Here is a 16,792-nt window from a genome sequence, read left to right as displayed (position 1 = left end):
GTGGTACTGTTCACCATGCATGTATCATATCTATATTACAAGTCCAGTTGCAACAAATTGCACTTTATCAGGAACTGTTAGCTTTTTACAGTTATTTTATAAACAGCATTAATAGTAAATACATACGTATAGCCCTGTATATCTGGGTGACGTATGCTCTGTAGAAAGAAGAGTCTTTGGTATATTTAGCCAGGCACAAGGTTCCTATTTCTGGTTCCAGTAATGCCTGCTTCTGGAGACCCCCTTGTGCCATATAAATGCTGAAATGCAGACTGAACAGTTGCAGAAACATTCAGTAACACCATGTTGTAAATTTGATCAAAACATCTGTCTTATTAGGTCATATAAATTGCTACCTGAATAACCTTGGCTCAAATTTCATGAAAAAACTTAGTAATTGCTGAACTAAATTTATTATTTCAAATGCTTGTTTTTGCCCTTTGTACATCTTCAATGTTGATTTTTTCATCTATATCAAAACCATATTTGATAGATCAAAACACAAAAATTCTGAATTTTTGGAAAACAAAGTACAGAAATAAGAAATGTACTTAAGCAAATACCAAGTTTGTTATATCATGCTTAAATAGAAATATCATATTTGTGTAACTGAAATAAGTACTGCTGACAAATACTACTAGCTATATTAGCTATAAATACAGTTATAGAAAAAGTCAACATTAAATAACAACAACTTGAGCAATAGCACAATTCTAAAATAACAGACAACAGTAATTACTTAAGTTTTTTCGTGAAATTGGGGCCTGGTTTCAAATTCTGTCTACGGAAGTTCTTAAAAGCCCCCTTTTTTTTAAAGTACCACTTTGGAATATATTTTTGTTTTAACTTCAGCCATTATGCTTCAAAACTGTTACTAAAACAAATCTATATTCAGCAATTTATTTTAATTTATCTGATTTTGAAGAAAAGAACTAGTATGAAACAGGTCATAAAGTTAAAAACATACTGATTTTCTTCAAACACATTTTGTTGCAAACAAAAATTTTCATTAAACTAGAAAATGCTTTTGTAAAAAAGGCATGTCCCCCCAAATGCAAAGTCTTAGGCAAGAAGTCAATAGGGGTCGGAGCGAAAGTCAAAAGACATGATGTTGGTTGAAATGGGTCATCTATTGGATGTCCGTATCCGCAAATTTCAAACCTTTTGGCCTAGGGGTTTCCAAGCCCTGTCGGCTCGTGCCTTAAACCTTTGATCAAGTGACCTCAAAAAAAATGGGGGTCATCTACCTGCATGTCCAATTACTTTTAAGTTTCAATTGTGGTTTAAGTGGTTCTAAAGTTATTTCCAAAAAATGATTTTACTGAAAGGCCACTGTGACCTTGCCCTTTAAACGGGACTGACTCCAAAATCTAGGGGTTTTTACTTGCATGTTCAATCACCCTATGAATTTTTCAACATGGGTCAAGGGGTTTCTAAGTTTTGATCGGAAGGGTTTACAAGTTCAGGCCCCTGTGCCCTTGACCTTTAACGGAGTGCCCCCAAAAAACAATGGGGGTCATTTTTTTTATAAACAATAACCCTAAAAGTTTAAATTCGGGGTTTTTGAGAGGTTTCAAGTTTTTGTTTGGGAAAAGGGTTTTTCCTTGTTCAGGCCCCTGTGGCCTTGAGTTTTCCCAGAGTGACCCCAAAATGGTTGGGGTATTACTCTGCATGCCCAATACCCATGAAGTTTATCTTCGGGGTCAAGTGGTTCTCAAGTTATGACCGGAAATGGTTTTTAATTTTTCACCCCCCCTGGGGCCTTAAACTTTCAAGAGTGACCCAAATTCGTTGGGTCATCTTCTTGCAGGACAATACCCTATTAAGTTTCAAACTTTTTGGGTCAAGGGGTTTCAAAAGTTACTGCCCGGGGAAATGGTTTTCATGTTCGGGCCCTGTGACCTTGCCCTTAAGGGGTGCCCCCAAAATTGTAGGGTATCTACTTTGATGTAAATATTATGAAGTTTCACATTTGGGTGAAGGGTTCCCAGTTATTGTCGGAAAGGGTTTTTCCATTTTAGGCCCCTGTGCCTTGCCTTTGGGAGGACCCAAAATCAATAGGGGTCATTCTCTTCATGAACCAATTCCTATGAAGTTTCAACATTCTGGGTCAAGGGTTCTCCAGTTATGATGGGAAAATGGTTATCAAGTTCGGCCCCCTGTGACCTTGCCTTTAGGGAAGTGACCCCAAAACAAGGGGGTCATTTATTTGTAGAACAATATCCTACGAAGTTTCAACATTCGGGGTTGAGGTTCTAAGTTATTGATTAGAAATTTTTTTCCTGTTCAGGCCCCTGGGGCCTTTGGGTTTTTACCAGGTGCCCCAAAAAGGTTGGGGTCATTATTGCTGACCAATATCCTATGAAGTTTTCTATTTTGGGTCAAGGGTTTCCCAAGTTACTGCCCGGAAAGGGTTTTTCTGTTCGGGCCCCCTGGGGCCCTTGACCTTCACGAGGACCCCAAAATCTTTAGGGGTCATCTTCTCTGCATGACCAATATCCATTAAGTTTAATATTCGGGGTAAAGTGGTTTCAATTTATGCCCGGAAAATGGTTTTCAATGTTCAGGCCCCTGTGACCTTGACCTTTAAGGGAGTGACCCCAAAATTGATAGGGGTCATCTACTTTGCATGTACAATCATCCTATGAAGTTTCAACATTCTGGGTGAAGTGGTTCTCCAGTTATTGATCGGAAATGGTTTTCCATGTTCAGGTCCCTGTGACCTTGACCTTTGATGGAGTGACCCCAAAATCAATAGGGGTCATCTACTCTTCATGACCAATCATCCTATGAAGTTTCAACATTCTGGGTCAAGTGGTTCTCCAGTTATTGATCGGAAATGGTTTTCAATGTTCAGGCCCCTGTAACCTTGACCTTTGACGGAGTGACCCCAAAATCAATAGGGGTCATCTACTCTTCATGACCAATCATCCTATGAAGTTTCAACATTCTGGTTCAAGTGGTTCTCTAGTTATTGATCGGAAATAGTTTTCAATGTTAAGGCCCCTGTGACCTTGACCTTTGACGGAGTGACCCCAAAATCAATAGGGGTCGTCTACTCCAGCAGCCCTACAATCCTATAAATTTTGAAGGTTCTAGGTCAAATGGTTCTCAAGTTATTACTCGGAAATGAAGTGTGACGTACGGACGGACGGACGCGCGGACGGACGGACGGACAGGGCAAAAACAATATGTCTCCTGGGGGAGACATAACAAGAGGGGCAAGATGGCCCTAGGTCGCTCACCTGAGAAACACACCATAATACACCATAACAGTGTAAACATGTTTGACCTAGTGATTTCATGGAAAAAATATTCTGACCAATTATCATTAAAATTGGAGCAAAAACAAGTATTTTCTTTGATTTGACCTAGTGACCTACTTTTTGACCCTAGATGACCCATATTCGAACTAGACCTAGATTTCATCAAGGCTATCATTCTGACCAAATTTCATGAAGATCAATTGAAAAATACAGCCTCTAACACATACACAAAGTTTTATTTTGATTTGACCTAGTGACCTAGTTTTTAAACCCAGATGACCCATATTCGAACTTGACCTAGATTTTATCAAGGCTATCATTCTGACAAAATTTCATGAAGATCAGCTGAATAATACAGCCTCTATCACATCCACAAGGTTTTTCTTTGATTTAACCTAGTGACCTACTTTTTGATTACAGATGACCCATATTCAAATTCTACCTAGATTTCATCAAGGCAATCATTCTGACTTACTTTCAGGAAGATCAATTAAAAAAAAACAGCCTCTATCGCATACACAAGGTTTTGCTTTGATTTGACCTAGTGACCTACTTTTTGATCCCAGATGACACATATTCAAACTTGACCTAGATTTTATCAAGGCAATCATTCTGACTTAATTTCATGAAGATCAATTGAAAAATACAGCCTCTATAGCATACACAAGGTTTTTCTTTGATTTGACCTAGTGACCTAATTTTTGACCCAAGATGATCCATATTCAAATCTGACCTAGATTTCATCAAGGCAATCATTCTGACTTAATTTCATAAAGATCAATTGAAAAATACAGCCTCTATCGCATACACAAGGTTTTTCTTTGATTTGACCTAGTGACCTACTTTTTGACCCAAGAAGACCCATATTCGAACTTGACCTAGATCTCATCAAGGCAATCATTGTGACCAAAATTCATAAAGATTTATCGAAAAATACAGCTTCTAATGCATACACAAGTATTTTCTTTGATTTGACCTAGTGACCTTCTTTTTGAACCCATTCTGACCAAATTTCATGAAGATCAGTTGAAAAATACAGCCTCTATCGCATACACAAGCTAAATGTTGACGGACAGATGACAGACAGACAGACAACGGACATCAAGTGATCAGAAAAACTCACCTGAGCATCTAGATTTTGCAAAACAATAATATTAGGTTATTTAACATTATTCTATATATACAATACGGAGATATATTTTGACGAGTACCCAGTTGGGTACGAGTCCAAATATATCTCCTATTGTACAGTACATTGTTAAATAACCTTTTTGATCTATAGTTATTTTATTTTAGTTTAAATTAAAAAATTTATTTTATTTTAGTTTAAATTAAAAATGATTCACTAAATATTGTATTCCTGTTTCAACCACCTTTTAAAAATTCCTACATCTGATGGTGATTTTTTAATCGTATTTTTTGGCTTTTGGTTATTTATAAATGTGTTTATATCCAAATTGGACAGCACTGTCATGACTTGCACATTCGTTTTTGTGTTTACAAACAAACGACAAATAGTCCTGATTTCAAGACGTATAATCAAACTCTGTACATAGAGTACCTACTTTACCCGATTTACATTCGGAACATTTTCACGTGTTTCGGGCTTTATCATGTGTTTAACATGGGACTGTTGAACCGTCCAAATACGGAAAAAAATACAGGTATTTTTGTACGCACATAGATCCAATACAGTAATATATTGTACAGTCACATACTGCAAATAAACGTTCACAATTGGATAAATAAAATAGACATAGAATAAAAAGACATATCATTTAAGTGTTATGTACAAATAATGCAATGACTTCTGATATCAAAGGACATAAATCATGTTGGTTTGAATATCTCACTGTGATTATAACAACAAAGTTAAGCAGCAAGATATGTCAAGCTCGACTACTCAGCCAGATTCTGGAGGTGGGAGTCGAGTGTACTAAAAAGCAACTTAGCCGAACTTAAGCATCTGAAAAAGAATAAGCAGTGTGTAAGGGTGGAGAAGATGGGCTAAACTAAGAAACAACTGAGTTATGTGAGGAATATGCAAAGACATGGAAGGAAGAAGTGTAATATTTGGGGAGACAAAGTAAAGCAAAGAGCAATTATTTTGCACATGACAAGAAAAAATGTCAAATATGAGAGAAACATAAGATATATAAGTTAATGTGACAAATATGAATAAAATATGTGGTGGGAAAGGGGTTTAATGGGTGTAACAGGGAGAGTACCGCCAAGTGCAATCTTTGCAAACTGACAAGACACATAATGGTAGAGGATCACTTAAAGAACATCACCATGAAATTATTTTGAAATGAGGCCAGATATTTCTGAGAAGTTTCTCAAAGTTTTTCACAAAGACATAGTGAGAAAACTTTTCCATTTTCTGAGGGTATTTTTTTTACAATTTTCCCCTGCCATAGCAACCAGAATTCTGGATTACCTATATCTGAAGGAATCTGAAAGGGGACTACCCAAGGAACATTCCTGAGAAGTTTGGTTTAAGTTCCCATTGTTATTTGGTAGGAAATGATTTTTTAAGAAATGGTACACAACATACGGTCAGACAGACGATGAACATCCAACTTCATTAATACCGATAGACTTAGGTCTAATATATAGAGATAGTAATATCTAACAATCCTTAAAGCTCACCAAGAGCACTTTATGCTAAGGCAAGCTAAAATGACTATTGATTACATGTCAAAGAAACAGCCTTGACAAGCTCTAAAATGACCTTGAACCCAATGTGTGACTCTGACCCTTGAGACAAGGGCCTGGGTTTGCAGGCAAATCTCTGTTTATATTGTGTAACTGTGGAGCTTGCTAAAAATGCCTGAGGAAGCACTTCCACAACATTTACCATCAGTGACTTTGACCTTACAGATATCTTACCCTAACCTATAATTTCTAACCAATTTGTTCCCTTATGTGAAGTTAGGGGCAGCAGTTAAGATGATATAGCAAAAAATGAAAAGCTTGCCATAGACTTTAACCTTAAATATTCAACTGAAACACAAAAGCCAATGCAAGGGTGAAGACAATCTTGAAATAGTAGAGCTAAAATGTATTACCATATTTGTTCCATTAGCTGACTCAGCTGGGGTCCATTCTTCTGCACAAAGAAACACCAGGGGGAGACAACCTCACTTACAATAATAGGAGTTATCTTCCCTACCAACAGATTACCAGCAGTCAATACCTCAGTACTTGTACTGTCTCCCTTTTTTCCAGAATTGTCTGTGGTATCTTTAACTTTTAATTGTGCTGAATCTTCCTTGCCAGCAGTATTGTCAGATTTATCACTGATTTCTTCTAGTCTGCTTTTACTTACAGCTGCACTATTTTCTACAGCCTCCAGCTGATATTTCTGACTAGGATGCAATTCCTTTTGACTATTTACTCCACTTCCAACTTGCAAAGTATGAATTGCTTGGCCATCCTTCAATAAACTTCTCAGATCTGAACTAGTAGATGTTTCACTACTTTCAGTGGCTCTCATTTCTGTTAGTTCATGTTCTAAGATACTTTGTTCTGATGATGTAATGGTTGGTTCACTTGAAATCTCACCCTGCTCACCCTTCAATACATTCCTGTTCCTCATACTTTGTTCACTTTCAGAATATTTTCCGATCCCTTGTTTTGCTTTAGAAACATCTTTATCAATGAGTTTAACATCCTCATGTCTTTCTGATGAAGCTTTATTTGATTGATCTTTGTCTAAATGAGGTTCAATCAGACTGTCTATGTTTGACTTTCCAGCTTTCTTCTTTGGCGACTTTTTCTTTTTGGGATTAGCTGTATTTCTTTTTGGACTACTTGCTAGAATCACATCTTGATTGAATGTCACTGAATCTACCTGACTAGAACTTGACCCATCCGTATCCTGACTGGGTTCTTTATTTAAATGTTTTCTCACATTCTTAGGTACTCCTTTATCAGTTTTAGTTTTCCCGGCACTTTTTGAACCACTGTTGTTCGGCTGCAATTTCTTACTCTTTCCAACACTTGTTTCATTTATGTTATTACCTATCTGTTTTCCAAGCACTTTACTATCTTTCTTAACACAAGTCTCATAGAAATCTTTTTCTTTATTTAGTACTTTATTTTCATCTGTATTATCTGAGCTGCTAACAGACTGACCCCTCTCAGAGACTGTGTCACTGATGATGGATTGTTTCATTTGGTTAACACCTGTAGACTGTGAGACATGATACATTCTGTCACAATGCTGTAAACCAGTCTGTTCATTATATAAGGACACTTCCTCTGGAACTGTTTGACTTGCAGCTTCAGAACTGCCATGTCTTTTCCTACTGGAACTCTGAATCATTTCTGGAAAAGGTATATTTCAGCTAACAGTTAAATAGAAAATTGTTGAAACTTCTCTAACGTGTCAGTTCATTTCCATGTAAAAAGCAAAAATATATTGGATCATTACAAAACAAGAGCTGTCCGTAGGACAGCGCACTCGACTTTTCTCAGTGCTTGACTCTGAATTAAAGCTTTGCCAGTAAAAAAAAATCCAAGTTAAAAAGGGACATAACTCTGTCAAAATTCAAACCAGAGTTATGAGAATTGTGTGTCCTGGTGTAGACTTTAATAGTAAATAACTGTTTTAAGTTTCAAGTAAAAAGCTTTAATAGTAACAGAGATATTTGACTTTATCAAAAATTTTAACAAAAATTCTAAGTTGAAAAGGGACATAATTCTGTCAAAATTCAAAACAGAGTTATGGAGATTGTTTCTCCTGGTGTAGACTTTGATGGTAAACAAATATCTTAAGTGTCAAGTCAAAAGTTTTGATAGTAACAGAGATATTTGACTTTATCAAAAACTTTAACCAAAAATTCTAAGTTAAAAAGGAGCATAACTCTGTCAAAATTCAAAACAGAGATATCTACACCAGTAAACACAATTCCCATAACTATTTTGAGTTTCGAGTCAAAAGCTTTAATAGTAACAGAGATATCTGACTTTATCAAAAATTTTAACAAAAAATTCTAAGTTAAAAAGGGGCATAATTCTGTCAAAATTCAAACCAGAGTTATGGGGATTGTTTCTCCTGGTGTAGACTTTGATGGTAAATAAGTATTTTATGTTTCAAGTCAATAGCTTTGATAGTAACAGAGATATTTGACTTTATCAAAAACTTTAACCAAAAATTCTATGTTAAAAAGGGGCATAATTCTATCAAAATTCAATCAGTTATGGGGATTGTTTCTCCTGGTGTAGACTTTGATAGTAAATAACTATTTAAAGTTTCAAGTCAACAGCTTTGATAGTAACAGAGATATTTGACTTTATCAAAAACTTTAACCAATGGCGACGCCGACACCGACACCGACGCCGGGGTGAGTACAATAGCTCTACTTTTTCTTCGAAAAGTCGAGCTAAAAATGAGTATAAACATACAACCTTTTAGATAGAAAATATAGTTCAGTTCAAGATAGTCATGTCTAAGTTACGTGTTGCATATTGTTTTGTTTTGTGTTTTTAATCAATTTATTTCAGGGTCTGCCAAACAGTGAAGCCAGCCATCATAGCTGGCAAAACACGAGTACCCATGTACTCATTAAACAAATTTCCTTGTTCCTATTAACAAATCATTTTATGAAGCCCCTCCAAACACCTCCCCTCCCACCTCCCTCACTCAACTGGATTTTGAGGTTCTGCATAATTTGTATCATATTCTGTTCAAGCAATACTAATATAATTGAGCCGCGCCATGAGAAAACCAACATAGTGGCTTTGCGACCAGCATGGATCCAGACCAGCCTGCGCATCTGCGCAGTCTGGTCAGGATCCATGCTGTTCGCTAACAGTTTCTCCAATTCCAATAGACTTTAAAAGCGAACAGCATGGAGCCTGACCAGACTGCGCGGATGCGCAGGCTGGTCTGGATCCATGCTGGTCGCATACCCACTATGTTGGTTTTCCCATGGCACGGCTCATATGAACAACTCCCTACTGACTGCTGGGATTTCCTACAGATCCGACAGTCCCAGTTCAAAGTACTGGCATAAAAATACCTTGAAGTTCTCTTTCAATGTCTTTATCTGAGAGCTGTCTTGCTACGGTCTTTGCATTTCTCTCATGAACATTTCTGTTTGTTTCTAGCTTGTCTACAATTAATAGGACATATTTTTCCAAAAGGCTAGAATTAATGGAAACTATGGAGTATTAGCAAAACATATACTGACAGTTTTATAAACAAACTCAAATTTGTTCATTTAATTCAGAAATAGTAAACTGCTAACAAATATTGTACTATGGAATCCTTATTAGTCATGGCGGACTAGTTTCATGGATTCTGTGGCTGTCTCAATCAATGACATTAAACCCTGATGAGCACATACAACTCCCTTTTATATCAAAAGGTAAAAGTGAAATCCAAGAACTCCTATCCCAAAGAAAACTTTGTCATTCTGGCCAAAACCACAAAATGTTACACTAAATCAAAATATGGAACAAAAGTGTTTCACACAACACAAGTGTTTCAGTAAGGGAATGTTTTGTCTTCATCAATGTCATGAATACAACATGAATACTGGGATAATGTACTTGCACGAAGAAACTATTTAGTAGTTGGTTACAAACAACCTCTAACATCTTACCATCAGAGGGAATGTGTGTGGATGAGTGGATAGATCTGTCTGTGGTGAAAACATCTTCATCTGGGACATTGCTATCAACGTTTTCTAAAATAGGAAGAAATGTACATGGCACACTCACATGGCTTAGACAGTGAGAAGAATGTTTAATTCAGTGTATACACAAGTTTCTTTAAGTAGTCTCCATATTGGGAAATCTGTCTTACACAGATTTAAATTTTATACTTCTCATTTAAAGAATTTAGACCCTTCATTAAAGTTTCTTTTACATATCCAGAATTTTTAGACAAGAAAGTTTGAGATACTGAGTTTGTTATTAGATAAATCAGGTTGTCGTCAATATATTCAATAAAATAATGACAGTCTAGATTCGTACATTAAACCTCACTTTGTGACAAATTTTCCTCCAATCTTCTCCTCAAGTGAGTGTTGTGAAATAACTGTTAAACTATTGTTGCATGTTTTCAACATATAAATTTAACTCACCTATCATGTCCTCAGCAGAAGAAGTGAGCACTTCCACCAAGTTGAATGCAGCATCTAACAACTGCTCCACTTTGCCATACTGCTGCAGGAACTGACTTGTATCCTCCAGTCTTAACACTTCAAGACATCTTTTCTCTGCCTGGTATACACAGATAAACAGATGCAACTTTCTCATAAATGTTTATATTTGCAAATTTAGAAAAAATATATTCAACTGTTAAAATTTCAAAGTTATATATTCCAATCCTACAGATATAGCAAGCAGCCTACCGGTATTTTGTCCTTAATGTGATAGGTAGAATAAAATCACATTTTATGACAAGTCTGAAGAAAATTTCATTTAAATGTTTCGGGTCACTGTGACCTTGACCTTTGACCTACTGACCTTAAAATCATTGGGGGTCATCTGCTGGTCATGACCAAACTCCATATCAATTTGCATGATCCTAGGCCCAGGCATTCTCAAGTTAACTACCGGAAACCGTTTAACTGTTTTGTGTCATTGTGACCTTGACCTTTGACCTACTGACCTCAAAGTTGAACTTGACCTGTATTTTATCATGTTACACCTATGTACCAAAATTTTTATCTTAGGACCAAGCGTTCTCAACTTATCATCTGGAAACTGTTTAAATGTTCAGGGTCACTGTGACCTTGACCTCTGACCTTTTGACCTCAAAGTCAAATTTGACCTTTATTTCATGATGTTACATCTCTGTACAAAAATTTATGATCCTAGGCCAAAGGGTTCTCAAATTATCATCTGGAAACTGTTTAACTGTTCAGGGTCACTGTGACCTTGACCTTTGACCTACTGACAAAGTCCAACTTGACCTGTATTTTCTGATGTTACACCTGTGTACCAGAAATTACTTAAATTTGTCAAGCCTTTCATGAGTTATTGTCCGGAAACCATGAAAACCAACGGACTGACAGACAAGCTCACTCCTATATACCCCCACAAACTTCGTTTTGTGAGGGTATAATGATGGACCAGTCCATTCTAGAAATTTAGAGGGGTAAAGGTTAAATATATTTACAACAGCAAAATCTATCTTGATCATTACTTTTAACACATGTTCTCTGACAACAGTGTGCAGGTTCTCCTCTATTGACTTCAGGTTTTCAAGCTTCTCCTTTAACCTCTGTATCACTCTCTGCTTATGACGCTGCTTGGCTGACATCTTTCCTGAATGTAACAATTATTTAAAGCAAATCAAATACAACCATCCTTTAAATTGGTTGACAGATCTCCTAACCTTTAACCAAGTGATTCTGCCTTTGCGACCAGTGCAGACCAAGATCAGCCTGCACATCCTTGCAGGCTAACCATGTACTGCGCTGCTTGCTATTCATTCAGTAAATTTTCAGTGAACACCCCTCCCAACAATGAATGGTATTGCCCAACTTGAATGATGGACCAGTCCATTGTAGAAATTTAGCAGGCTAAAGGTTAACAAGATCTGTAAGAGGATATACATGCCAGGAGTGTAGGTAAGCTCTCAAAATCCTGTGAAATCATTAATACTTGTGAGGAACTAATTTTTATAGACTTCGTGTTTGCCTCCATCCATTAAATTACATGCCTATGAACAAACGAAATATCCATTCATTTTATCTTTAAAGTTGAAATCCAAAAATTAAAACCCTTTGAAACAAGTATTGCAGTGGCAATACAGAAAGCCCTTACTGATAGAAATTTTTGTTAGTATTCGTCCAATGTGGTTGTTGGCAACACTTACCAATTTGAGTAATTGCATGAACCAGATTTGCAGACAGACAGGTAAGCTGATGAAAAGACAGAAGAGACAGATGGACAGAGGGAATTCCTATAATCCCCTCCTGTGCTCGACTATTCAACATCCTGGTCAATTGAATAAATATAAGTCAAAAAAGGGCCTAATTTTATAAAAAATACATAACAGGGTTATGTAACCTGTACAATGCACATCAGCTCATAAGACAAGTGCGTTAAGTTTCAATCCATTCTCATTTAAAAGTGGGTACTGTGATACCAGCTCACATACAAAAACATAACCAAACAAGGAGTTGCATTCAATAAACGCTCGATGCCCCCGGTGGCAGCCTTGTCGATACAAAGCAACCTAAGTCCAAAACGAGGTCAAGTTCAAGGTGAAGGTACTGAGGTCAGGTGATGTCTGAAAATTTCATTAATCTCGACACAGGTAGAGACAGAAAGTTTATAATTACCTCACTGCAGACCTTCAAAGCTGTTCAACCTGGTGGTGGTGGGTGTGGGGTGGGGAAAGAGGTAGGTATTGAAAAAATTTTGCTGTCCTTCCCCTGGTATGAATGAAATAGTGGCCTGTTTTACATTTTTTAATGATAGAAATGAAATGGTGGCCTCTGTTATATCTTAAACTGTGACAGGAATGAAATTGTGGCCTCTGCTACATCTTTTGATGGGAAAAATATGGTGGCAGGTCTGTTACATCTTTGCTAGGAAAGAAATGGTGTTAACTGTTACATCTTTTGTCTAAATTCTGAGTACCCAATATCATTAATCTGGACACAGGAAGTGATGGATTCATAATTATAAAAACCATATTATAGTTCAACATTTGGCAGTAGGTATAGAAGACCGAAGATCCAGGAACTTTTTTAATATAAGTGTGAAATGGTGGGTTCTGGTGCAATTGTTTTTGTCAAAACTTTGGTCAATAATTTAAGGTCATTTCTCAGGCCACTAGGGACAGGGTAGACTGGCTCCCGTCCCTATGTTTGTTTTACATATATATGTTTATTCATTAAGAGGGAAGTAACTCCAGCAGGTTGTTTCTACATTGACTTTTTTTATTGCCCCTGGCTCCGAACATAGGGGCTGTATGGTTCAGCCATCAGATAAAATGTGCTATTTTAGAGGCTAAAGATTTTCTTATTTTGCTTGCAGTATTTATATAAAAAAAATAACCATGCAGCCGGGGAGCCAGGCTAGGGACAGGGAAGCGACATAGGCCTCCCCAAACCCATCCTTGAATCCAGGTCTGTGTACACGAGGATGACCTTGATCAGCTGTGGAGCTTGAAATCATACTTGTTTTTTTTAGTCTCTGTTTAGTGAAAATTGAAAGGCTTCACTTTTAAGCACAATCTGAAGTATGTGTATGCATGTAAAATTGTGGTTTAGTTCCTTAAAGTAAGGTAAAAGAAACGAAATTCACAGCACTTCAACTGCAAATCCATAAATTATCTAAGCCCTTAAAATCAACAGTGTATTAGTTTATACATAAATTGTACACATTGTGTAGAATTAGGTCAAATTACATCACAACATTTAGCTGTCAAACAGAGCTTCCTTTCATCCTACATCAAAGGCCAAATGCTGACCGGCACCTTTCCTTCGAACTCCAGCCGCCATGTGCCTGTGTGTATTTCAAGATGTTAATGCAATTTTGTCAGCAAATGTGTCGGATAATACTGGGAGAGATCTATAAAAGTTGAATTATGTTTGAAAATACTGGAAAAGTAGGATTTACAAAAAAATATCAGTAAGTGGCTTTATCAAAGTGATCGAAAAAGGTCTCAATTATTACACAATGTGAATAGTTATCACTCAAGTTGCCAATTTTTACGTTGTGCATGACAAAAAATGTAGATGTCTGTTCTCATTTATAAACTTTTAAATGTTGTAACTAATTAACAGAAAAAGTTATTTATCAAATATAAATAGGTCACGTAAAAGATCTAAAGTCAAGCGAGAAAGGTTAAGTCAAGAAGGTCTGAGCGACTTTCTCCACTTGGATCATAACTTGTGACTTCTGAAACGCGCAAGAAGTTGGCCGTCTGTGGCGGCGTACTAATTTAGAAACTAAATGCTGAATGAATGATCTTTGCATTAGAAAGGATCAAAGCATGTAAAAAAGAATTGCCCCCCTGGACTGCCTAAAAAATTTTTTGGGTCGGGACTATTTTGATGGGTTGGTCGGAGCACTACAAACAATACTATTTTTTAAATTAGGCCTAATACAGTGTATTACTGTAAGTGTGACAAAAAGCTATCAACACTTTTGTCTGTACACAAGGCTGAAGTCACATCCGCGCGGCTCCAGGGACCCTTCAACAGATTCAGTATAACAAAAATGCCATGCCGAAACACTGCCCATGCAAAGCCAGCTGAATTCAGATTACAAATCAACTCTTGAAATGATCTGACTCGTTTAGAATCATACTTGCGATCTCTCCGTGCTTTTGAATTTTGTTTTTACCTGACTATTCCCTCCCATTTTGTCAGCGCTGAATTTGTCCAAAGGTTTTTGCAAGAACTGTTTACCTTTCAGGTTTCTATTTGTAGAGTTACTGTGTGCAAAATCACCTGAGACCAAGGCCAAAAGCCAATCAGAACGCGGAAAAAGATGCTTAATTTACACTTAAGTGTATGGTTTTCCAAACTGCAGCAATCAGAGGGCCTAGATGGGTAAAAAATGAATTTTGCATAAAAGATTATTTTTTCATCTCTATAACAGAGCTCCAGATAAGCTGCGTATTTGCGCTATTAAAATTGCAGAAAACCCAATTTAATTCATACAGTGTGCGTACTGAAACGCAAGTTAAATTCCTAATATCCAATTCGCTCGCGTATTGCATTTTCCTTATTACTAGAACGGGTATGAGACTAACGCTAGATTTAACTGATTAACTGACTGGTTATACGTTACCACAGAACAGGTTGCAATTTATCGGACAAAAAACAGGACCATTCAATCGGCTGATCGGTGTTATTTGGACACTTTGTAAACAATTTTTACGCCGATAAAATGTAAAATGTAAAAGAGGTCGCAGAAAAAGCATTGTTGCAAACAAATTAGTGGGGTATATTTTGCTGTTTAACAATGACATTTATCTGTTTGTGACGATGTAGTGTCACCAATACTGGATGACATCTTTTGGGAGAATGCATATTGCGGTGACCACATCGTTCGGGATACTGTGGATGAACTGATCTCAAACTGTATTAAAAGTGAAAAAGAAAACAACAGTATGGAACATTCATTACAGTTTTAAATACATTTTTGTATTAAACATTGAAGCGCCATTAAAGTACTTAGGTACTTAGTCAATCCTGTCTAATGATATATACCATGTATAGTGTAAGCAAAAATACACAATTGTTAGTGCAAGATTGGCAAAGTACCCAATTGGTTTTAGCAAATACCCAATTACTTCTGAAAAGGCTGGGTAATAATATTATTTTTACCCAATTCAAATTTCCAATACCTAATTCAGACAAAAAGTGCTGGGTAAATACCCAATTGCACCAAAAGCTTATCTGGAGCTCTGCTATAAACTTCAAGCAAAAGCATTACTTAATTAGTCTTGCTTTATGCGTTTTTATACCTGATAATGCATGCTTGTCTGAGGACAAACGGAATGAAAAAATGCTCTTGTCCGCCGGCAAAAAGTCCCGAGTCAGACAAGGGAATTCAATATCCCTGCTATATCTATCTTCCGATAATGTCAAACCCTCCATGGGGACGTAGACATTTGGTGCGTCTAGCCACAAAGTATACTAAAAGACCAAATTGTAAAAAGATAGTTAAAAGCAAGGAAAAATAGCTTATAAATAGTTTATAAACGTCCCAGAGGTTGGAATTTTGCAGCTATTTAATTGCATATCTGGTAACATGCTTGGGGTCTCTACTCTTCAAAAACGCAATGCTGTGCCGGACGGACCCTTATCAAATCTAAATACATGATACATATAAGCGAAACTAATTATAAAAGCCTGTAACCGGGATATGTCTAGACAAGCTTACTGACACTGAGTGGCTGCTTTTTAATTTCTGCCAGTTTGACCATCACAATATAATGCGTCAGATTAGTTCGACACCAGTTTGGTGTCCCTTCTCTGAAAATCATATCCATCAACTTGAAATGGTTCAGCGTAGAGCTGCTAGATTTGTGTTCTACAAATAAGCTCCAGACTAGCAGTGTCACCAACATGTTACAAGACCTGAAATTGGACACACTACAACACCGAAACACTGCAAGAACAACCATGTTCTTAAAAATTTTACACAACTTAGTTGACATCACACCAGACCCACCACTTGTTCCTGCCAGATCCACCAGAGGGCATAACCAACGTCTGTCAAATCCAAGCTCGCACATCAACCTACCAGCATAGCTTCTGTCCCGCTACTGTCATTCTTTGGAACTTGCTGCTTCAAGTTGCTGTTGACAAGACAACCCTGGAAGGCTTCAACTTCAAAATCCGTTTTACCAGCTTTTAACTCAATGTATGTACATAGAGAACTTTTACTACAAGGGCCAAGCTAGAAACTTGACTGTACTGGTACTATAAGGATTCCCCATCATACCAAACTACAGCGTTGTGTATGCATTGTATGTCGGCCAAGTAATGCGAGTGTGGACAGGCCGTACAGCTTACAAGGCCGGCATCTTAATGTGC

The 16,792-nt window shown here is 37.0% G+C and overlaps 1 protein-coding gene across 4 annotated transcripts in view; it reads right to left on the bottom strand.

Moving 5' to 3' along the window:
• Positions 1-16,792, bottom strand: part of LOC123530424 (uncharacterized) — a 132,475-nt gene that overhangs the window by 109,861 nt on the left and 5,822 nt on the right. For 3 of the 4 annotated variants that reach the window (XM_053521551.1, XM_053521552.1, XM_053521554.1), the window contains exons 2-7: positions 11,431-11,552; positions 10,364-10,502; positions 9,881-9,964; positions 9,296-9,388; positions 6,338-7,598; positions 127-260 (exon numbers count right to left, since the gene is read on the bottom strand). In XM_053521551.1, the coding sequence (XP_053377526.1) occupies positions 127-260; positions 6,338-7,598; positions 9,296-9,388; positions 9,881-9,964; positions 10,364-10,502; positions 11,431-11,547 (1,828 nt within the window). In that variant the 5' untranslated portion in view covers positions 11,548-11,552. The remainder of the gene's footprint in view (positions 1-126; positions 261-6,337; positions 7,599-9,295; positions 9,389-9,880; positions 9,965-10,363; positions 10,503-11,430; positions 11,553-16,792) is intronic. The other variant, XM_053521553.1, reaches the window with a different exon arrangement.

The sequence above is a fragment of the Mercenaria mercenaria genome, chromosome 13, assembly GCF_021730395.1.
Source record: "Mercenaria mercenaria strain notata chromosome 13, MADL_Memer_1, whole genome shotgun sequence".
In the NCBI taxonomy this organism is placed as follows: domain Eukaryota; kingdom Metazoa; phylum Mollusca; class Bivalvia; order Venerida; family Veneridae; genus Mercenaria; species Mercenaria mercenaria.
This window is presented reverse-complemented; position numbering and strand designations above follow the sequence as displayed.